This window comes from Anabrus simplex, chromosome 2 (genome assembly GCF_040414725.1).
Source record: "Anabrus simplex isolate iqAnaSimp1 chromosome 2, ASM4041472v1, whole genome shotgun sequence".
Taxonomy (NCBI): domain Eukaryota; kingdom Metazoa; phylum Arthropoda; class Insecta; order Orthoptera; family Tettigoniidae; genus Anabrus; species Anabrus simplex.
In genome coordinates, this window is record NC_090266.1 from 496405471 (window position 1) to 496430545 (window position 25075).

At 42.2% G+C, this 25075-nt stretch overlaps 1 protein-coding gene across 1 annotated transcript in view; it reads left to right on the forward strand.

Annotated features, from left to right (window-relative positions):
• LOC136863582 (uncharacterized) overlaps window positions 1-25075 on the forward strand; it is a 153871-nt gene that overhangs the window by 85440 nt on the left and 43356 nt on the right. The window contains exon 2 of the mRNA XM_067139961.2: window positions 13923-14065. Coding sequence (XP_066996062.2) covers window positions 13923-14065 — 143 coding nt within the window. The remainder of the gene's footprint in view (window positions 1-13922; window positions 14066-25075) is intronic.

Sequence of the window (25075 nt, forward strand, 5' to 3'; positions counted from 1 at the left end):
GCCCAGTCCCAAAAATAATCGATGGCGATTATCCGTGACAAGAGTTGATCGCCGTCCTGTTGTCAGCGTGAAAGGTGGTCGGAGCATATTGCATAGCGCACCCACCTTTGAACTTCTATCAGTGCATGCGGTACCCACCGCGATGCGATTTTGCGCAGTAGTAGCTCATTACGCAATATCCTGTGGACGGTGCGTTTCTGGATGCCCTCTAATTCCAGTAGCGTCCATCGTCAGTCTTCATCCAGGAGCTGCTCGATGACGCCACGTGCTGCGTCGGTCCGCACACTGACAGGTCGTCCTGAACGTTGCTCATCACTGGTTGACACACGTACTTGCTGACTTGCTGAAACGTTCCTACCCACCGTGCTACTGTACGGTATGGTAGGGCATTATTCCGAAGGGCTTCCACTAATTCACTGTGACATTCCATCGCATTTCTCCCTCGAAGGACGGCTATTTTGATGTAAGCGCGCTGCTCAAGACGGGTTACGTCCATCTCGCACGATACTCGCTGACTGATTTCACAGCCCTCGCTGCGCTACTACCAGCTATCACATAGCCATCCATTATTCTGCAGACACACTATGCCTGCAGAACGTTCATACGACACATATACGTTTGTGATCCGTGCACACATCTACAAGAAAAAAATAGAGTTGCCATGACTTTTGCCCCAATCCCCTCGTGTGTGTGTGTGTGTGTGTGTGTGTGTGTGTGTGTGTGTGTGTGTGTGTGTGTGTGTGTGTACTAACCAGATACCCGTGCTTCGCTACGTTTTTAACTAAAAGTTATTCAAAGTTTTACATTTTGGAGAGTCCAGTCAGTTGAGCCTGTAAAATACGCCCTCAGTTTGTACGTCAAACGGTTTTAGGGGAATGATTATATTCTGATCTAACACTCATTTGGCCCCCGTACGGAAGAAATTGAATACTTTAAATCCTATCTTATTTATTTTCTAGGAGTTAAAGCGACCAGCCTGTGAAATTTTGATTTTGTACGTCGGACAGTAATGGAGGAATAGATACTTTTAAAGGAGTGAAGGTCTTTAAATATTTGTTAACATCTAGGATATAGAAGCCCACCCTTCATTAAAACAAATTTGTGTTTTTGAGATTCACCCACAATCTAAACCCCTTAGGGGTGAAATATTATGAAGTATGTGGTATTTTCCACCTAGGATATAAAAGAAAATCCTTCTCGTAAAATTACAACTGTGTACGTCAAACGGTTTTGGAAGGATGAATAATTTCGTTTACAGACCTAACCTCATTTAACACCGTAGGGGTGCAACGTAAGAAAATATTTCCTATTTCACACCTAGGATTTAAAATTTATACTGCTATTTGGAATTTTGTCTTCATACGTTAAACCGTTTTGGAGGAAGGAATGAATACATAACCCCCATTTAACTCTCCGAGGTGTTAAATTTGTTTCAACCGTTCTGTTATTTAACACCTAGGATATCATTTAAAATTTTAACTTCATAACTCGAACGGTTTCTTATAAATGCATACTTTTGTCATCATTCCTCAACCTCCCTCCCCCACAGTAAAAACCCCCTCAGGGGCCTATTGTTTTAAGTCCACTCCATATTTGTATCCTCATAAAATGAATTCAACTCCTTTTACAGCCCCTTAAGTATATTTCAACCCCCGGACCCTTCCCTGCCATAAAATACGTCATCCTTTTTAAAGGAGATTCCAAATACCAGTTTTCTCGTCCGTAACATCCTTCGCTTTCGAGATATAAGTATCCTCAAACAAAGAATTAAACCCGTTTTTCAATTCATTTGTCCCCCTTCCCTTAATTGGATTTTCCGAAAACAAAAGAATACTTGTTTATTTTTAAAGGAGATTAGAAATATAAAATTTTCATGTCTGTAACATCTTCATTATTTGAGATATAAGTATCCACATAAAAAGAATTCACCCTTAAGTGAATTTTCCGAAGAAAGAAATACGTGTTTCTTTGATTTTAAAGGAGATTGCACATACCAACTTTCACGTCTGTAATATCTTCAGTTTTGGAGATACCAGTATCCTAGTAAAAATAATTCAACCCGTTTTCTCAGTCGTTTTACCTCCCCTCCCCCCAAATTTTTCTTTCCGAAAAAAATGCGTGTTACTTTATTTTTAAAAAGATGAAAAATACCAGTTTTCATGTCTGTAATATGTTACGTTTTTTGAGATATGGATACACCCATTTTTAAAATTCACCCCTCTTTGCACCCCCATAGCAACGAATATCCAAATATCCTCCTTCAGTGATCACCTACATTGTAATATAAATGTGTCCTCAAAATTTCATTTATATATGCCCAGTAGATTTGGCTCGGCAATGATGAATCAGTCAGTCAGGGCATGTTATTTTATATACAGAGTGGCCCACGTAAATCATTCACAACAGATATATCTGGAACAACAGGAGATATTGAATGATGACTTTCACGGGCATGACGGCAGGAAAAGGGCTAATCAAAGTTAATACTATGAGCCAGTCAAAAACGTAAGAAAATATTTTCAACATAAACTTGTTTTTTTAAATGGGCACCCTGTATTATTCCTTACGCAATAGTTAAATGTATGGCGTGTGTTTCGTCGCAATAGGTCAGTTGCATCCCGAGGTATTGCGACGTGAAGTTAACGCTTGATATAAATGAAACGCGCAGCAGTTGCACATCCCGAGATTCAAGCGCGAAACTCACGTTTCTCTTAATCGCAATATGATTGACGTGCTAGGATGCGACAGGTGCTGTACTTAATGTTATTTGTACTGTTATGAAGAAGCTTGAAATAATACCTATCTCCATTCACACACAATGGAAAATAAAGAAAGATTTTGATGGTTCGTGTTCTAATGATCTCTACTACTGTACAGTACTAGAATGGACTTAACGGTAACGAAATTGAATATCACCGGTCGGGATATTACAAAATCAATCGCTGACCAAGGATCTAGCAGAGGGGGGAAAATGCTGGTTTACTGTACGTAGTTGTACGTCAATTACATAATGTTACATAACAAGTACAGAACATGTTACTGAACATTTTTAATTGCTATATTACAATTGAAATTTTGCACATGGTGAAGTGATGACATGAACATGTGTTTGTACAGTAGTACGTGCAAAACAAACTTACTTCTCAGTAACCCACAACCATGTAACTTTGCTATACGAATTATGTACACTAGTGTCCAAAAGTTAAGCATAATCACTAAATGAGGCCATACCGCCTGATAGGAATGTTAGACGGTTTGCTGAGCAAACTGAAGCTGACTCACGCACCATATGTCACACAACTTGTCCAAAAAGCCTGTGTCAGAAAGGTCCTGATAGCTAAGATACAGGTTTGACAACAACTAACAAAACTTGGCAATGTCTTTAACAACAAAATATGCTGTTAATAGGATGCATGGTTACATCTAACTGCCACACATGTCTCGCAACGACGTGGTATGCTCTCTATCAGATGGTGCAAGAGCTCTTGTGACAATCGAACCCATTCCTCCAAAAGGGCAATGCGAAGGTCTTGGAGGGTCCTTGGTGGAGGCTGGCGGGACGTAATTCGCCTCCCCAATGCATCCCAGGCATGTTCTACAGAATTCAGATCCGCAGACCTCGCTGGTCAGTCCATGCGATGAATGTCCTCCCCAGCCAGAAATTCATCCACCAGAGCAACGCGGTGCGGTCGGGCATTATCGTCCATTAAGAGGAAGTCTGGACCAACCGCACCTCTGAAGAGTCGGTACCTCATCCCTGTATCTCCTACCGTTAACAGTGTTTCTCGGACCACCATGAAGGTGTGCAGGTCAGTACGGCCATTCAACATGATATCGCCCCACACCATGACGCCACCACTACCATACTGGTCCCGTTCCACAATATTTTTCTGGTTGTATCGGCTACCCGGTTCTCTCCAGATTAATGTGCGACCGGAATCGTTCTACAAACTGAAGCGGGATTCATCTGTGAAACCACATGCCTCCATTCATTCATGGTCCAGTTTCGATGTTGACGGCTCCACAGTAAACGGGCCCGTCTCTGTGCTGGAGTGAACGGGACGCACACCGCTGGACGTCGGGCAAACGGCCCTGATGTTCTGAGCCTCCGGTACACAGTTTGATGGGAAACGGCAACCCCTGAGACGGCTGCGAGCTCCGCCGACAATTGTCTTGCAGGTGCACTCCGATTTCTTTTTTGTTTGTTTTGCTATTTGCTTTACGTCGCACCGACACAGATATGTCTTATGGCGACGATGGGATAGGAAAGGCCTAGGAATGGGAAGGAAGCGGCCGTGGCCTTAATTAAGGTACAGCCCCAGCATTTGCCTGGTGTGAAAATGATAAACCACGGAAAACCATCTTCAGGGCTGCCGACAGTGGGGTTTGAACCCACTATCTCCCGATTACTGGATACTGGCCGCACTTAAGCGACTGCAGCTATCGAGCTCGGTGACATTCCGATTTCGTCGGGCGGTTATGGCCAGACATCGGTACTGCTGTAGGGTGGTTACCCTTGGTCGACCTGGTACTGGCCTACGACTTAACATCTCTTGTCTCGAAATCGTCTCCAAAGCCTGGAAATGACACTTCGTGGCACATTCAATGATATGGCGACTTCGGTCTTTGTCTGACCTGCTTCCAGCCGGCGGAGTATTCTACCCTGCAAACCGGGGTCCAAATGGCGTCGTTGTGCCATTATGTTGTCACGTTCACCACGAGGCTACACTCCGCACACTATAACGGGGCAAACACGACTGAGGGAGTATGGGGCGCAGGTACCGACTGTGTTTACCTTGCGGTTACGCCGCTAGTCAAAGCAGGAATCTCTCCTTTCCTATACAGAGCGCACAAGTAGGTTTGGTAGGTGCATATGTCGTGCGATTTGCAGTCAATTTCCTGTTGCCCTGCTTACTCGTAACTTATGCTTAACTTTTGGACACTAGTGTAATTCAGGCAGAGTTACACTCAAACCCCCAGAAAGCAAAATCCCCTCATGATGAGCTCACCATTTGTCTTGTTTATTCAATAATTTCTGAAAATACCGGACCCATGTACTGTTACGTATATTGATGTCTCCCCCAAAACCCGGCTTCTTCTTAGTTATCTGGTTTATTCCATACTTTCCTCTCATAATTGTCCTTACACTTTTTATTTACGTCTGCAGCCTTCCTTTTTTACCATTCCGACTTCGTCTTTAGCTACTTGACATCCATCTGCTCTGTATCTCCTAAGGTCCTTCACATACCTCTTGACTTGTTCTTTACACGTTCTGTATTATACCATCCACATTTTATCTGCGTTTTACCTGAATTTAGCCTCATACATTTTCCTGCCATTTATATTAAATTTTCTTTCCTGGTTAGGACTTCTTCACCTCTATTCTCTTCTATCAATTTTGCAATACCTGATTTCCAAATCTCAAAATTCTCTCCAACGATACCTAGGTATCTTTCTTTCCTTTAAGCTATCGTAAACAATCTCCTGCACTCTTACATTTTGAATCATCATCTTCATAGATACTGGCATATGGTTTGCCTCCGTCCAATCTCTAATGTGTGTCTCTTTGATAAATTTCAAACTATCCCTACAGCCTACAGGTAGGTCAGTTGTACTGCCCCCCTTTTCTAATATATAGGTTAGCTTTCCACTCTCATCTCCGAACCACGGTCAATTCAATATATGAAGCTCTTCTACCGCGCATAATTCTAGTAGTTTTCCTCCTTTCTGTTACATTCTTTATCCCGGCTATTTCTATTAACTACTAACACCTCGTCCTCATGTTGACTGTAAACGGCCATCTTGTCCACCTATTCTCGCGTTAAGATGCCCCATAATTGTAATGCTTGCCGGATTATACTTACGTACTTCTCATTCGTCTAATTTCTGCCACTAAATTCTCAAAAAATTGTTCAGCGAAAATGAGAAGCTCAAAGGTGGATTATACATAAAAGCTATATTTCATTCCTCCAATTGTCCCTATCTAATATTCTTAACCAGATTAATTCATTAAACTCTGATTCTAAGAGCTGTATCTATAAATTGTCTTTGATTACAACCGAAATTCCGCCCGATATTTTTCCTCTATTGGATCTCCTTGATCCATTTTGACTCCATACAATACACCCTTCTATCTTTAGCTCTTTCTTACAATCAGACAAAGTTCCTAGAAGTACAAGGATGTCCATTTCATCAAGTAGTTCTTTAAAGCCTTTGTTACATATTTTGTTCCATATTCCTTCAATATTAACACATTCTACCTTTAACTCGTTATTTTTTAGTTCTGTGTTCTACTAAACTCCCTGACTTACTTCTAATCATTCTAGATCTCTCCATTTCCAATTTACTGCCCTCAGGTGAGCAAATAACGTCCTTCTCAGATACTGTAGTTCTTCTGTGATTTTTAATCTACTATCTGAACCCATCCCCTTCTTCTGAAAAATGTCTTTTAGACTCGCGAACTGTAGGTGCTTCTGCGTATTCTTTCACTTATAAGTGGCTTCTTTCGTGGACATCTACTACGCAGGTTCGCACTGTGCAATGCATTCCTTATAGTTTGCACACTCACCATTTTGTTGGACCTTGAAGCGAGGTCTCGACGATGGATGCAGCACTTCGAAATGGTTCCTTTCATGTCGAATGCACAATAATGCGTCGCTCCCGTACTGTCAGCACTTTTGGACCACCAGATCTTTTTTTTTCTGTTTGGCCGCTGCGCTTGTATTTATTAACTATTGAACTCACCGTAGTAAAGCTAATTTCCAGCTGTTTTCCAATCTGAGGATAACTTTTACCTTGTTTATACAGTTAACACCATTTTCTCTCGTTGACTCAATGAAAGTTCCGTTTTCTTTCGCCCCATACTAAATAATCTTATGGCAACGATAGAACAGTGATGACTGAAGAGAGAACAACCCCTACTGCAGACACAGCGGCGAAAATCTGTGCGACAACTGATTTAACCAATTACAAAGACAGTACATCCGTACTGTACGAATACTTTCTTGGCGGTACGATCTGCAGTTTGTATACAGTATCGTGCCGATCATATTACACTTTTAAACGATCTGTATGTTCAGCGTGTATATCTGATGTCTGTCATTATGCCATTTATAAATATGACTTCAGCTCGTATGCCGCAATGATATTCCATCACATTCCATAGGTGTACGAATACTTTTTGTGGCTACTGTATTTGACTCCACTGGAAGATCTGGCGTAGGCCGTTGAATCACCTGTCCAGTGTTATCAACACCAGCACTGCATGTAGACTCCGGAATCCCTCGTGTCATCACTCCTGCATCATGATGACCCCTTACTTACTTCCTTCTTTGAACATACCGCCCAGATCACTGACTGTCCACGTTCTCGGCCAGGTATCTCCTATCACATGCAAGCGGTTTCCTCATATAAATGCCCGTAGATTCGACTTTCTTGCTTGTCGTAATTGGAATTGTAGAACTATTTTCTCATGGAGAATTTTTCTGTCCATATCCCTTTTTATACAAACCTTGCTGCCCTTCAAGTTTCTCGCACTATTCAAAATACGGCTTGCCATTAATAAAGAAACAAACTTAAATCTAACAAGTCTTCTTCCCCTAATCTTTCCCATCCTGTACAAATAACCTACATTCCTTTCAGTACACTCAATGGCTAAATTTTCTCTCATTAGCTTTAAGACTGAGTTCATCAATTCCATCGTGGTCTATCCTTCAATTTCCTCCGGCCATAAATAATCATATTTCTTCTCTTCTCCTCCTCCGTTCTCCTGCTACCCCGCCATTGATGTACCTGAACTTGTTCTTCTAGCGCCTTTATCCCCCGATTTACTATCGCTCTTTCTTCTTTGTCTTCTCTTCTCTTCTTCTTTATTTCTGTTAGTCCTTTGGTTATGCTGTCCATATCGTTAATTTTTTTATACCGCACCTCGAACATTTCTTTGGTCTGGTCAACCTAAGAAACATCGCGCCACAACGTCCTTGATTTTCTCCATGTCCTCACATGTCAATGGGCCTGGTTTCATCTCGTTGTCTCCGATGACTAATAGAGTAGCCATTTTAGCTGCCGCCTTCAACAGTTCTGCCAGTCCTATTCTTTTATTAACTCGTAGTTTGCACTCCGTCTTGATAAACTTAACCCGGCTGTGCCATCGTTCGCAAGTCCTATTCTTTTATTAACTCGTAGTTTGCACTCCGTCTTGATCAACTTAACCCGGCTGTGTCATCACCCGCCAGTCCTATTCTTTCATTAACTCGTAGTTTGCATTCCGTCTTGATCAACTTAATCCGGCTGTGCCATCGCCCTATGGTACTTCTATACTGTTGCACTGTTACTCCCCTACTGCTTTCCCTGCACTTCCGGATCGTTGCCACACACGTCTGCTCACTAGCTCAGCTCAGCAAATACTGTGTGAACACAGTAACGCACACAATTAAAATGTATTAGAGTCCACTACGTGTAAACTAGCAGGCTCGATTGCGATGTAGGGAACAATGTATATTACGAATTAGTGCAATACAATTATGAAAAGCACACCTGCAACCCAACAGAATGCCGTACATTTACTGAGACAACAATGAATTATTCATTGTTCTTGTAGATTAATCTCACTCATTATTCGATCAGCAAGTCCAAGGCAAGATTTATAAAAAGGCAAAAACAAGCAATATAATGCTTGTACACTGCTATAAGTACTGAGACGACAATGAATTAGTGTCTGATGTAGTTTCATCTTGCTCATAACTAGTTCGAGGAGATCAAACTAGACGTATAAAAGAAGAAAAAAAAAAAAGCAAAATAATGGTGCCGTACTTAAAGGTAAAATAATAAAAATCATTAATGTATTAGCCGGGCCGAATAGCTCGGACGATAGAGCGCTAGCCTTCTGAGCCCAACTTGGCAGGTTCGATCCTGGCTTAGTCCGGTGCTCAAATACGTCAGCCTCGTGTCGTAGATTTACTGGCACGTAAACATTCCTGCGGGAAAAATTTGTGGCACATCTGTTTCTCCGAAAACCGTAAAAGTAGTTTGTGGGGCGTAAAGAAATTATGTTTATATTATTATTATTATTATTATTATTATTATTATTATTATTATTATTATTATTATTATTCATTCAATTTTGCTAATCGGCGTTGTACGGACCACGATTAGCCTCACTTTACATTCTGGCATTTGTTTATTCTTCGCTTGATCCACATCGTCTTCATGAGCTCAGAGTGTTTAGCACGATGTATTTCTGTAAATTTCGCACCAGTTGCCCGTTTTTCGTCCCGGAAAGTCCCAAATGTCTTGATGGCTGTCTGTAAAGATTTCGGTCTTGTGCATCTTCTGCTTGTATGCCCAGTTCTTCAAGATCTTTCTTGACATTAACGTACCATGGCATTGCCGGTTTTGGTTTTTAGTCAAATATACTAAAGATGCGCTTCGTCCATCCAGAGGCGATCATTCGTCGTTTGTGACCGTAGAAGCGAACTCTGCCTTTACGCATTGTTTCAGAGATCTTCTCAATCTTAGAGTATATTTCTTGCCTGGATTTTCTAATGAAGATGCCATTTTTGTAATTTGGTCCAAGTATGGTGTGTAGGATCTTTCTTTCTTTCCTCTAAATACGCGAGCAAACATTTCTGGGACAGGATAAGGCATTCAGATGCATACAGCTATACTGGTTTGTTGACAGTGTTGGAGTGACGAATTTTTGTGTTCATAGAAAAGCACTCTTTGTGTTATACTTTGCGGGTGGTTTGGAAAGTGACTTCCATTTTCTTGATTCTTGCTGCTATGGCCTCTTCGTCAAGTCCATTTTGCGTGATCTATTCCCCCAGGTATTCAGATTTATTAACACTGTTTTTCAGTCCATATTTGGTGTTCAGTTTTGCCGTCTCATCTTTGATGTTTTGCATTACTTCTGTCTATTGAAAGACCCCATGTAGGTAGGGGACGCAGACGAAGAATAACCCACGGTATCGCCTGCCTGTCGTAAGAGGCGACTAAAAGGGGCGACCAAGGGGGGTGATTGTATCAGAACCATGAAATTACTTTTGATTAGTACCACCACGCGGGGAACACCATAGGTCGCTTTTACTTGCGCGTAGTGCCACTATGTAAGGTAACAAATAGGTTTGTGATTAGTAGCAGTAGAGTGCGTTGCTGGCTTCTACAGTACCTGTGATTAGTACCACTTTAGGAGCGACACCATGGTTCTGGCTTGCCTATGATTTGTACCCACTATATGAGGAACAGCACGGGATAGTGCGGGTCCCTGTGGTTAGTACACGTATGTGATGAACTCCATAGGTTTGTGTTACCTGTAAATGGGGCCACAATGTGCAAAACACCATAGGTCTGTATTCCATGTGCGAATTTTATTACCTGTGAGTAGTACCATACTGTGTGGAATGTCGCGTGTCTACGCTACTTTTGATTAGTAGCGCAACATGACAAATACCATGGTTCTACTTTCCTAGCGATAAGTACCGTGAAAAGGGGCCGATGACTTGGATTTTAGACCTGCTTAGGCTAAAAGTATCATAGATTCAGTATTAACGTCAGTTTCTGTGAATGCGAGACATTGCGGGTCGGATTCACTGATTGTTTTAAATTCATAACCATTCATTCATTCTTCGTCTTCACGTTTTGAATTCGGTTCAGTGGAGGATTTTGGACTTCTAATTTGTCATTCAATTTCGTCTCATTTCGTACCATTAGGGGTGATGAACTAGGTGTTAGGTCCCTTTAAAAAACTAGCATCATCATCACCGCCACCATGTCTTTTGAAAGGAAATTTGTAAACCTGTTTGTTCTCCTACTTGCTTCAACACATTGATCTGTTCTGTCGCAATTTCGAAATTTTCCTTCATCAGCGAACGCTAAGGAATTTATTTCCACTCCGTTTTTCTTTGTCCCAGTCCTTAAGGGTTTGTAAAGTTTTCTTACTTTTAACGTCTTTCGCCACTCCTGTATTACCTTTTCAAGTACGCAGTTGAACAAAGGAGGTGACAGCCCATCTCCCTGTCGAACGCATTTCTTGATCTCAAAGGGTTCAGAGAGACATCCCTGGAATTTTACTTTGGATTTGGTGTTAGTTAGCGTTGCCCATATTAACGCCAGCAGTTTCTCGTCTCTGAAGATAATAAGCAATTTGATGTCTTTAGAGTGTACATACGGCGAAAGGGTAGCGCTGACGCTGATTCAGAATCATTTGATAAGATAATCAGCTAGGTGGGAAACTATAAGGAAAGGAACGTGATTGTAGCGCATGATATCAATTTACCAAATGCCAATTGGGAAGGTAATGCAAACGACATGAAGCATGACCAACAAATGGCAAATAAGTTAATATGGGAAGGGCATCTGATTCAGAAAGTGATGGAACGAACTAGAGGCAAAAATATTCTGGATGTGGTGCTGACAAAACCAGATGAGCTCTATAGAGAAACCGAACTAATAGATGGTACTAGTGATCACGAAGCTGTTTTTGTGGTAGTTAGTTAGGTAGTTAAAGATAAATATGAAAGAAAGGAAGGTATTAAAATTAGGACTATTAGGCAGTACCATATGGCTGATAAAACAGGCATGAGGGAGTTTTTAAAAAGTAACTCTGATCGGTGGAAAACGGCAAATAAAAATGTAAACAGACTCTGGGATGGGTTTAAAGCAATTGTTGAGGAATGTGAAAACATGTTTGTACCTTTTAAAGGTGGTAAGGATCCGCTATATTATAACAGAGAAGTAAAGAGACTAGGAAGGAGGTGCAGGTTGGAAAGAAATAGTAATGGCCGTGGAAGTAAGGAGAAATTTAAGGAACTTGCTAGGAAATTGAATTTAGCAAAGAATTCGGCTGAGGATAACATAATGGCAAGCATAACTGGGGTCATACAAATTTTACTGAAAAATGGAATAGTATGTATAGATACTTTCAGGCAATGCAAGAGGAATTCAAGAGGACAAACTGGGATAAATATTTGTATATAGGAACGGGAGTTGGGTATTGGAATAACTTACTAAGGGAGATGTTGAATAAATTTCCAATACCTTTGCAATCATTTAAGGCTAGGAAAACAGCAGATTAGGAATCTTCCACCTGGGCGACTGTCCTAAATGCGGATCAGTAGTGATCGATTGATTGATCGACTCCCATTTCTGCAAGTATCGACTCCCATTTCTTCAAGTAGGTTAAGCATGTTATTATTATCGAGTGGAGTGGCCGTGCGCGATAACACGCTACGGCTGTAGAGCCAAGTTCTGCATTCGGGATGCGCGTGGGTTCGAACCCCTCCGTTGGCTGTCATTCATTTCGTCTTAAATATCTCAGCTGAATTTGGCGTCAGGAAAGGCATTCGGCTGTAAGGACGCCATGTAAATTCATCTCGCCTCATCCCTAACCCCGTATCAAGAAATTGATCCAAGGGGTAAGCAGGTGATGATGTTGATTATGATTTTTATGATAATGTTGGAAAGCTTATGAAACGAACTTGCTGTGGCGATAGCGGTGGTCTATTCTGCAGGAAGTAAGTGAGTTCTCTCGGACGAAATTATCTTTACATCGGTCTGTTTTCAGGCCGACTTTGCTCTACGGAGACGAGATCTGGCGGGAAACTTGCTTCATTATTGGAAAGTATCAGATATGAAAGTGGCGAGAATGATTATTTGTACAATCAGGTGGGAACAACGGAAGGACTTCACTCACAGTGAAGGAGATGGAGGCTGTTGAGAATGAACTCGATGGATAAAGGTTTGCATATAAACCAGCCTCTGTTTTTGGCGTCGTGCGAGACGAATAGAAGAAGATAGGTTGCCTAGTAGAATAACAAGACTCAGCCACAGTGGATATGAGAAGCAGGGGGAGACCAAGGTAACGGATGATTTTAATGATTTAGAATTTGAATTAAATTAGACCACAGAACAAGGTGCAGAGGAACAGCTTAGGGCTGTGAGCTTGCATCCGGGAGATAGTAGGTTCGAATCCAACTATCGGCAGCCCTGAAGATGGTTTTCCGTGGTTTCCCACTTTCACACCGGGCAAATGTTGGGGCTGTACCTTAATTAAGGCCGCGGCCGCTTCCTTCCAACTCCTAGGCCTTTCCTATCACATCGTCGCCATAAGACCTATCTGTGTCGGTGCGACGTAAAGCCCCTAGCAAAAAAAAAGAACCGCTTAGTTAATTCACAGAAGGTTGCTGACTGAATAATCAAAGATATGACGGTCTATAACGAAGTAGTTTCCTTTCTCCTAATGGTTTTAACATCGCATTAACACATGGGAGGTTTTCGTGGCCTTAATTAAGGTACAACCGTGGCCTTGGTTACGATACAGCTTCAGCATTTGCCTAGTTTAGAAAAGGGAAACCACGAAAAACCATCTTCTGGTCGGGCTATGGTGAGACTCGAAACCAAGCGAGCAAGTAGCTGTGCAGTTTGGATCACATAGCTGTCAGCTTGCATTCAGGTGATAGTGTGTTCGAATCTCAATGTCGGCAGCTCTGAAGATGGTTTTCCGTGGTTTGCCATTTTCACAGCAGGCAAATGCTGGGGCTCTACCTTAATTAAGGCCACGGCCGCTTCCTTCCCATTCCTAGGCCTTTCCTGTCCCATCGTCGCCATAAGACCTCTCTGTGTAGGAGTGACGTAAAGCAACTAGCAAAAAGAAAACAGATTGTAATACATATGTATGTACGTTACGGATTTCGGGAATGACTTAACAGCCTCGTACATTAGGCGTGTGTGAAATCAATCTGATAGCCTGTTTCGGTATAGTGCCATCAATGTTGTGTGTTTTTAAAATCAATTTTCCTTTCAATTGGGATGGAAGAGACTGTGACCAGTATGTTGGTATCATTCCCAGACACTATACATATGAACTTATTTCTGGAATGTTCGTTTAGTTTCCGCATTTCTAGTAATACAGATTTTACTCATTGCAGACATCTGAATCATGGCCTGATATGCGTCTCGCAGTACACGCAGCGCTGCATGAAGCAGGAAGAACAGGACCAATTCCATCGACTTTACAGCGGAACCCGCAAAGTTATTGAAGACGTCTGCGAGGAAGGGCAGTATCAACAAGGTAAGAAAAATGGAATGTTTTTGTAGATCATGTGTCGTCAATTACCGTCAAATGTATTGATTTAATTGTTAACCTGCGATGAGTAGAAAATGATCTGTCGTTAAATTATGCATGGCAGGGATGATGGAAGATACCAGAGCAATAGTAGGTTTTAAATAATCATAACCGAGCTCGACAGCTGCAGTCGCTTAAGTGCGGCCAGTATCCAGTTTTCGGGAGATAGTAGGTTCGAAAGCCACTGTCGGCAGTCCTGAAAATGGTTTTCCTTGGTTTCCCATTTTCACACCAGGCAAATGCTGGGGCTGTACCTTAAGGCCACGGCCGCTTCCTTCCCACTCCTAGCCCTTTCCTGTCCCATCGTCGCCATAAGACCTATCTGTGTCGGTGCGACGTAAAGCATCTAGCAAAAAAAAAAAAACATATGTTGGAAACTGATAGCTGAGGTACCCTTTCACGAGATTAAGAAAGAAACTATTATATTTAAATTTAATTGTAGTCCTTTACAAAAACTGATCAAGAATGCCGACAAATAATAATGATCCTTCAGCATAACATTTTGAGGGTCACTGAATCTTACATTCTCACTCAATATGACACATTTTTCCACACACACTCGTCAATGAAGGCCTCGGATCTTCGGTTCTTTACATTTGCATCTGCGAGTTGTATTTAATTATACCAACTATTTTTATTAATTAGTGACTACAAAAATTTAAATAAAGCGAATAAAGATGAAAAACAATTGGAATGCCGTTAAATCAGTAAAAAAGTACCTATTTTTTTGTTTTTGTACCATTTAAAAGCACCAGATTCAACTGGTATGAATAAAGATCGCGTGATGCCAAATCTGCTTTGCAATATTTTGTACACTCCTTTGTTGGTTTGAGGGACTGCCTGGCCGAGACGGTAAAGGCATGCTCGGTTCGCCTGGAAGGACCTGGGTTCGAATCCCCGTCAGGAAGTCGTAAAATTTAAGAAACGTGATTTCCACTTCCGGAGGTTCACTCAGCCTACACCGAAAATGAGTACCAGGTTAATTCCTAGGGGCAAAGGCGGCCGGGCGTAGAGCTAACCACTCTACCCCACCCAGTGCCGAGAATACGGATAGTGGAAGCCTTTACCTTCCACCCATCCAAGGGCCTTCATGGCCTGTACGGGGATGACTTTGCTTTTTTTTGTTGGACTGCGATTATCCAGCAACCATCGTATGTTTCACTCATGACTTTCTCTATACTCGCTCTTCCAAAACCATACCAATAATACTTGCTAAACCTGCGCTACTTTTATCACATGAGGCATCGTACAAACCTACGAAACTATTCAATCGTATTTCAAACTCTGTACTGGAAAATTATGCTTAGTTAGCTGTTGCAAGACGCGTCTATTGTCTTGTTGCCTTGGATTGAAACAAGGCAATACTCTTGAATTTCTGACTTAATACTGGCCCAACAAAATTTATTATTTCAATTTCATTTTGAATCTCTGTGGAAATCCCTTCGTTGATGCAGGCTGTAAATGGTCTCGTATAACCGATTCATTCTGAGCAAGAAAATATAAAAGTTCTGAATAATTTCCCCTGTTATTTAATTCCATCTTTTCTGTAGCCACGTAAATGTATTTTTTGTTTGAACAAATACGATTATTTGAATTGGGTATCCAAGAATCTGTTCATATGATGTTACCTGTTTATTATGGTTTAATTCCTGAAGACGTGCAGCTTATGAAAACACATTCTGAATCCGATTTGTATCTGGGAAGCTAGTATTTTCCTTTATTTAACAAATGCACCTTTGATACTTGATGTTCATGGTGATTGATAATTCTTGTAAAGATACTTCCAATATGCCGTTCTGAATCTTTCTCATCGAATATGATACAAACGTAGCAATATATCTTGTTTGCTTCACAACTACCCGTAAATCAGGAGAACCTCTCATAACACGAAGATTAAAATTGACAGGTTTATGGTTTGTTAAGCTCCTTAATACTTAATTTTGGAGTAGGCCGTTTCGACTTCAATTCGTATTTTTCGTTATAAGTGTAATTTGATTGAGAGTTCGACCGTAATACACTAGTGTCCAACAGTTAAGCATAATCACTAAATGAGGCCATACTGCCTGATAAGAATGTCAGACGGATTGCTGAACAAACTGAAGCTGGCTCACACACTATATGTCACACAACTTGTCCAAAAACGTATCAAAAAGGTTCCTAGGGCTAAGGTACACCTTTAACTATTAATAAAACTTGGCAATGTCTTCCACAACAATATATGCTATTAATAAGGTGTATGGTTACCCCTAACGGCCACATATGCTTCGTAGCGACGTGGCTTGCTCTCTATCAGATGGTCCAAGGGCAATGCGAAGGTCTTGGAGGGTCCTTGGTGGAGGTTGACGGGATGCAATTGGACTTCCCCAATGCATCCCAGGCATGTTCTATAGGATTCAGATCCGCAGACCTCGCTAGCCAGTCCATGCGATGACTGTCTCCCCCAGCCAGAAAATCATCCACCAGAGCAGCGCGGTGCGGTCTGGCATTGCCGTCCATTAAGAGGAAGTCTGGACCAACCGCACCTCTGAAGAGTCGAACATGTGGTCTCAGTACCTCATCCCTGTATCTCCGAGCGTTAACAGTTTTCCTTGGACCACCCACGAATATGTGCAGGTCCGTATGGCCATTCAACATGATGCCGCTCAACACCATGATGCCACCACTTCCATACTGGTCCCGTTCCACGATGTACCTGTGTTTGTATCGGCTACCCGGTTCTCCCCAGATTAATATACGACCGGAATCGTTCAGCAATCTAAAGCGCGATTCATCTGTGAAGAGCACATGCTCCATTCATTCATGGTTCTGTTTCGATGTTGACGGCTCCACAGTAGACGGGCCCGTCTCTGTGCTGGAGTAAGCGGGACGCACACCGCTGGACGTCGGGCAAACAGCCCTCCTGTGCTGAGCCTCCGGTGCACAGTTTGCCGGGATACGGCAACCCCTGAGACGGCTGCAAGCTCCGCCGACAATTGTCTTGCAGGTGAACTCCGATTTCGTCGGGCAGTTATGGCCAGATATCGGTCCTGCTGTGGGTGGTCGCCCGTGGTCAACCTGGTACTGGCGTACGACCAACATATCCTGCGTCTCGAAATCGTCTCCAAAGACTGTAAATAACACTTTGTGGCACATTCAAGGATATGACGACTTCGGTCTGTCTGGCATGCTTCCAGGCAGCCGAGTATTCTACCCTGCAAAACGGGGTCCAACTGGCGTCGTTGTCATTATGTTGTCACATTCACCTCGAGGCTACACTCCGCACACTATAACAGGGCAAACACGACTGATAGTGTGGGGCGCAGTCAATGGCTGTGTTTACCTTGCGGTTACGCCGCTAGTCAAAGCAGGGAACACTCCTATCCTACACAGAGCGAACACGTAAAGTTGGTAGGTGTATATGCCGTGCGATTTGCGGTCTATTTCGTGTTGTCCTGCTTACTCGTAACTTATGTAAACTTCTTGGACACTAGTGTATGTTGCAGGTATGTCACTCGTTATGAAATAAACAACATACATTTTACTACACTTCACAAAGGAAATTCAAACGCGCGAAAAGAAACAGCAGCACTCACTCGGACTACAGTACTCGCGTACGCCAGCGTATAGCATGCTAGTATGTCAGGGGCTTGCGAGAATGGGAGGGGCAGGCAGGCGGTTGGTGAGGAGTTCGTGGTAGCCAGCGGGAAAGCCATATTAACCATATCACATGCAAGCAGCGAGACGCTGCCTGTTCCCACCGTAAGGCGCTGTTTTCGAACGCACGGAATGGCTTGTGACATTTGTGTTGCTAGTTGAATTATTGCTGGCCATCACTGCGATCTATGAAGAAACGCTCTTAAATGCCTATAGAAAATAACTTCCCTGCGTTAATGCTACTATAAAACAATTTAGCACACACAAACTGCGGGGACGCTCAGCGTACGAGCGTCCTCTGAAGGGATGCCACTGGTAACACTCTGCCATTGCCTGCCGTACACTTTGAAAGACTCCAGGCGTGTAATGTATGACAGAAAGCAGCTGCAAGCATCACGAGTGACGAGCTCTTCCCCATAAGTCATAATCAGTTGGAGTCCCATATAACAGGCTCTTTCAAGTGTTCCCTCACAGAAGCTCAAGAGATGTGAGGTCGGGAGAACGAGCTTTTATTGTGGTAGGAGGCTGCACTTTCGAGTATTCATAAGCGATTACAATCAAATTTAAATATAAATGTTTCATTCTCAACCCCACCAAAATGTTATTAACTTCGAACCTATGGGTAATTAAATCATCCATTTTGGTTTCTTCGGTTATCCCTCGAAGTTTGGGAATTTTTTACAACCTGTGTAATTGGATATCCGCCTATGTCTTAAAACTATTTGTCTGTGATGATGTGCGCGTCAATATATCGGTATTGTGCCCTACAGACTCCAATGTACGTCAAGCAAATGCTGAGAACGTACCGGAAGTACTGTAGTATCGTAGAAAGACATACCTTTGTGGGTCGCAAATATCGGCACATAGCTTACCAGAAAGTCCTGTCCTCTTCTGCACCAGGCTGCACAGTCGGAGATATGCGTGGAAAATGTTCTCGTGACTTATGAATGAAATTAAGAGAGAGAGGGAAAATGGCTAGGCCTGTCGTCTACACTTTTGTGAGCATTAGAATGATTCAACTTTCAATAACAATTTATTACAACATAAGGATGGATGTGAAATCCCAGAACAAACATTAAATTTTTAAGTAATTTTTTTGCAAGTGGCTTTACGTGGCACCGACACACAAACGTCTTATGGCGATGATGGAAGAGGAACGGGCTAGGAATGGGAAGCAGGCGGCCGTGCTCTTCATTAAGGTACAGCCCCAGCATTTGCCTGGTGTGAAAATGGGAATCCACGGAAAACCATCTTCAGGGCTGCCGACAGTGGGGTTCGAACCCACTATCTCCCGAATACTGGATACTGGCCGCACTTAAGCGACTGCAGCTATCCAGCTCGGTAAGTAATTATAGTACAATGCGTACACAATCTACAGCCATGAAGTGGCAAAAATCAATTTTCATTCGGCGTTCACCAGAGACAATTCATTAGTGCTGGAGAGGTGACTCGGCTTGGAGAGACTCGATTTCTAAGTTATTAAAAATTTTCACTTAAACAAAAATACACACGAGATTAGGGAGGGAATCACTTCGCATTACTTACTTCATCAGTTCCCATGTGTCGGGAAATATTTACACTACACTACAGGACTGTATAACCCATACAAAATACTGATATACTATACACGCAGACGTTACAGCAAGCACAGCTGGGATACGAATACGAGATCACGCCTCGCATCCATGCGATACCTCTAAGCGTAAAAAATGCAGACGAAGTAAAACAATACAATGACAACCCAAAAAAATGACTGCAGCTTCAATAACCTGAAAAAATGTACAATAATAGAATATGGAGAATCTTGCAGCATACAAGAATAATAATAATAATAATTTCGTGTGGCTATTTCTAGCCGAGTGCAGCCCTTGTAAGGCAGACCCTTCTTTGTGGATGGGAGGCATCTGCCATGTGTAGGTAACTTCGTGTTATTGTGGTGGAGGATAGTGTTATGTGTGGTGTTATTTGCAGGAATGTTGGTGACAGCACAAACACCCATTCCCCGGGCCATTGGAATTAACCAATGAAGGTTAAAATCCCCGACTCGGCCGGGAATCGAACCTGGGACCCTCTGAACCCAGGGCCAGTACGCTGACCATTCAGCCAACGAGTCGGATAGCATACAGAAATAACAGAGACCGTATTATCTCAAGCATCCTTACCTTGGGCTGATGACCTCCTTGTAGAGTGAGAGGCTCACAAACCCAAGTGATGTCACAGACAGCTCCCCATTTCCACTCAAGTTCCCAGATGTGGCCATACGTCACGGCAGCGGCCATTGCTACTGCAGTGCAGACCGCTTAAACTACAGACCCGTCAGTCTGATTCCTCTCTACTTGGCCCGTTACAAAATATTAATCACTTTCTTACATTGCGTGCACGCAAATAGTGATGCTTATCTGCCTGGCCATTTCTACGTCATTACGTATCACAATGTTTTAAATTATCACCCGCATCTCATGCGTATATACGCACAAAATAAGCCTCATCTGCCAAGCCATGTACAGGCCACTCAATATCGCACTTTTCTCATTTATCTCTTGCGTATCCACGCAAACAAAGTGCTAACTGGCCAAGCCATCTACAGGCCAATAAAACTTCACTGTATGTGGTTTGTGCACAATCTCTCTGGACTCTGTGCTCCGCAGTTCAAGCCATGCTCATGTCTAAGGAATACTTGAGGGAATCATTGTGATGACCTTTCTGACTAGAACGTTGAAAACATCTGATAGTGTTAAACTGCGCCTGTAATTCATGCGCATGCAAATCTTCTATCTAAATAGCTCACCTAAACCACAAGGTTTGCCTAATGATGTTAATGGGCCGTCCCTGTCTCATACCTTTTAATGATCTTACACTGCAAGAAATAATCCACAAATCTATTTACATAACACACTATCTAACTTACATCTCTGACCATAAGACACTAAACAATCCCTGATATAAAACTACATTATCTACACATGCAAGTCCTTAGTGTGACAAATACATCATTCTTGTCTGAAGGGCTTAAACTAATTATTTACAAACATTTGCGAAGATATCCTATACCTAAACCATGCATAAAAGAGGGTCTGTCGAACCTTACATAACCTTAGTGGTCTTCCATCTTGGACCATAGGCTACTAGCACTCCATGGTACTGCTGCTGTCAAAGGTCCACAGACCTCGGTTCATCTCCAGTAGCTGCACCATGGTTTTGCTTCTTGACAGTGTTGATCCTTGGTTGCTGCCTCCTACTCGACCGTGTTAATCCTGGGGCTTCTGCTTGGTCCTCGATCTTCTTCTCCCGGCGGCACATGTTGTCTTCTTACACCCTCTCGTACGACTGGGATGCGCAGTAGGTTATCAGCGCTTACTGATGGTTGTACATGAGCGGTCTAACATTAACTGCAAGGAGACATTGAATCAACGGTCATGTTTGTTTATGTTTATTTCTTCTTACTATAGCATAGCACCGTTGCTCCTATCATTCTCCTGAGGGAAAGTTCTCAGGTAAATTACCGTGAACAACCGCACACGCACCTTTGTCCTAGCACTCTATAAAGCAGAGTTTGATGCTAGTTCATTCCTCCTACTGCTATGCTTATTAATGCTAGTGCTATTCATAATCACAGTTGTAGCTTCATCTAGCTTAGCGCCCCGACCATCCGCAGATTAATTACTGTCCACACGAAAGCCCAATTAACGATATTTCTAATTTATACAGTTTAGTCTGAGTTAGCACAGTTCTTTAGAGCAAGTTGGCAATCTAGCTTTACTGGATTTAAGCCTACACAGTTGGCGATCCTAGCTAGACCGAGAATGTCCATGATTAGAGACATAATTATCTGATATCTGTTCGCTTTTACAATTCAGTCTAGAAGTAACTGACCGGTATTCTAACCGTCCAGACAAAGAAAAGTTCTCCAACTATCTAACACTGTTCAAATGATTATTCTTTGTTACACAAATTAAGCTTCAGCGCGACCGACACGCATTACGCACTTCCAAGATCAGAGTTGAGTATAGAATGGGGTCTCTGCTGCTGCTGCTGCTGCTGCTCAGTATTTATTCCCTCGACAACCCACACCAAGCCATGTTATTCCCCGTCTAACACATTTGAAGTCCACTTGACTCCCTTGTGTGGAGTTGGCTTGGTTCTCACGGTCCGCGAACACCTAGTTACAGGAGATGGTAATTAGCATTGCCAAGCATATCATATCAATCGAACAATTATTTCTTATTTTTCTATCATTTTATCTTCTCTAGGTTTCGTCTGTGGGCGAAGATACATCTCAAGTTTTTCTCGTCAGCCCTGGATACTCCCGCTTTTTTTCTCCATAGATTGGCATAAGAAAATCTCCGGGCATATAGTGGTTGGTTTCCCTTCTCTCTATCCTTGTTACACAGTGAAACACGCCCGAAACTGGCGCGGTGATTCTCCCAAGCGCACTGCAACTCCAGTTCGCGACCTTTTCTGTGGTCTCATATAATTATTACCAATGCATTAAATATTGCCTCAAACGGAGAATGAACAGAATGGTTCAGTATATTATGAGGTCACTTCTTTTTGGCTAATAGCTTTACTTCACACCGACACAGACAGGTCTTATGGCGACGATGGGTTAGGAAAGGCCTAGGAGTTGGAAGGAAGCGGCTGTGGCCTTAATTAAGGTACAAGCCCAGCATTTGCCTGGTGTGAAATCGGGAAACCACAGAAAACCATCTTCAGGACTGCCGACACTAGGATTCGAACCCATTATCTCCCGGATGCAAGTTCACAGCTGCGCGCCCCTAATCGCACGGCCAACTCGCCCGGTATATGAGATCACTAGGAACATAAGTGTCCAGAGGACATTTTAACTGTGGCTTTTCAATTTGATGCAGAATATAGTTCGAGTAGTACATGGAATCAGTTTCACTTCTTGATAAGCCTTATTATTAACAGTTGTCCGATGGAGGGTTCTGAATGCCGCTTAGTGAACGTGGATCAGCTCTCAGCCGCCAATATAAGTTACCATGACCTCTACAGCTTCTTGAACGTGGCTGATTTGCCTGCTTCTCATTTAATTATTTTATAATATAACGTAAAGCACGCTAACCATTTGACCATGGAGCCGGACATTTGATTCTTCTGAAATGTTGAATTAGTTTGTCGATCAAGATTCGTCATATCTGATCGAGATGTACAATTGGGGCAGTGTACATGTTCTATTCATGTAACGGGTGAGTCAGCTAAGTTGTTCAACTTAACTCGCGTACCGTTGCAGATATCGAAACTCCAAAAACCGTAAAAGTATTTAGTGGGACGTAGAAACAATAATATTATTGAAGATATCGGAAATTTATTTTCACTTTCAGTAGTGTTACTAAGGGCCTCACTGTCGAGCTTGCAGTACTTTTCCACAGTTGCGGTATCTGTCGAGGTAAATGTATTAACTTTATCAGTGGAACTACACTGTTTTCTTTATATACCATTAATCATGGACATAGTCAATTCAGAGGAGTGAATATTTTAAAAATCCTGTAAGTAGTTCTTGTGAAAAAGGAACGCATTCACGCAAGCTTCTCTTTTAAGCCGATGGGCCAGCCTTTTCGAATGAATCACTTACGAGGAGGCCGAAGCACCCGCTATGATTTGATCTTGAGCCCGTGTGCATACAGTGACCATACACCTTCGCCTGACGGCTATATATCCGTTTCAATGTACACGTAAATCCACTATAACATTTTATGATTATACACCTTTAATATTGTCGTAGTTAACGGGTAAAGGATACGCTGATAAGCAGTGGCTTCTGACAGACCCCTTATTATGCAAATCTAGCCTTTGTTGTGTATTCATATTATCGTTTACGTAATAAATAAGACTGTGATTTAATTTTGACCAGTGATATTTGTTAAATGACAGATTTTCGTAGTGTACTTACGTGCTCATTCTTCTTATAAAGTAATTTACCAATTGCTGTATCCACCTTTTCCTTGACCACCCTAAACCTCGTCTTCGCCTAGGAAAATACAATACCGGGCGAGTTGGCCGTGCGTTTAGGGGCGCGCTGCTGTGAGCTTGCATCCGGGAGATAGTGGGCAGCCCTGAAGGCCACGGTCGCTTCCAATTCCTAGCCCTTTCCTATCCCATCGTCGCCATAAGACCTATCTGTGTCGGTGCGACGTAAAGCCACTAGCAAAAAAAAAATACAATATTGTTTGTCATAGCAGACTATCATGAGGCATCCTTTCACCGTTGTTGCACCATTTCCTCTGATATTTTTGAGTGTCTTCTACCATGTTTGATTGGCAATACTCGTCTGATTTCTTTACTCCTTACCCTATCACTCAGACTGAGCACTACGGTTAATCTTGAAAACCTCATATTTCCTGTTTCTGTTCTTCTCAGGCTCCCTTCTCTTGTGACCCAAGTGTCTTTGACACAATATTCCGGGGTCGTTGTTACGTCTTCCTCAGTGTCTTCCATAATTGCTTTTTTGACACAACCATTCGTTATATTTTCTAATGGTGTAATATAAATAAAATACCTCACGCTTGAGCGTTTGTTTAAATCATAATATAATAAAATATAATAAACATGAAGAAAATAAAAGTATTAACTGAAACGTCCATAATTTGGGCACCAGAGTTCACAAAAATAAAACCATTGAATTTTGATAGAGTACAATAATTCTCTCTCCCCAGGGCGTGGACAAAAAACTGCTTTGGTACATTTACTACGTGTCTTATCGAACCATCTGAAAACGATTGAACAGGTAGGAGCTGTACCTAGGTTCTCCAACAACTTATCCACTGATTCTAAAATAACTATATTATGCCTTGCATCAGAGCATTAGCACTTCATCAATACACAAAATATACAATGCACATCCAGGCATTAACAGCTGCGAGAACAGAACTTCCATTTGTAGTGAATCCTACAGCCAATAATATTTACAATACAGATATATTGCTCTCGACTGTTTTTGTGTATCAGTACAAATTGCCGACTCTCACCAACGATAACACTTCGATGCTGTACTTCATTATGCACTGGCTTTTAACACTTGGTTTAAAGATACTTTCGTATACACACGCTGTTGGTCTATGCCTTGACATCTGCCTGTAGATTATTGAAAGTTGGCATAAGACATAGAAGTAAATAGTTCGATACACTACAACAAGAGTTGTGTAAGTATCAGTAAGTAAGCTATGACACTGCTCAGTTCGCAACATGTAAATAGTTAAGTGAGAAGTTACCTAAACCGCATCCATCACACCCATATATAGTCTTCCTGATCCCCGTCTCGATATGTCCCAGCTCGTTTGGGCAGACAAGAATTGAGAACTTTTC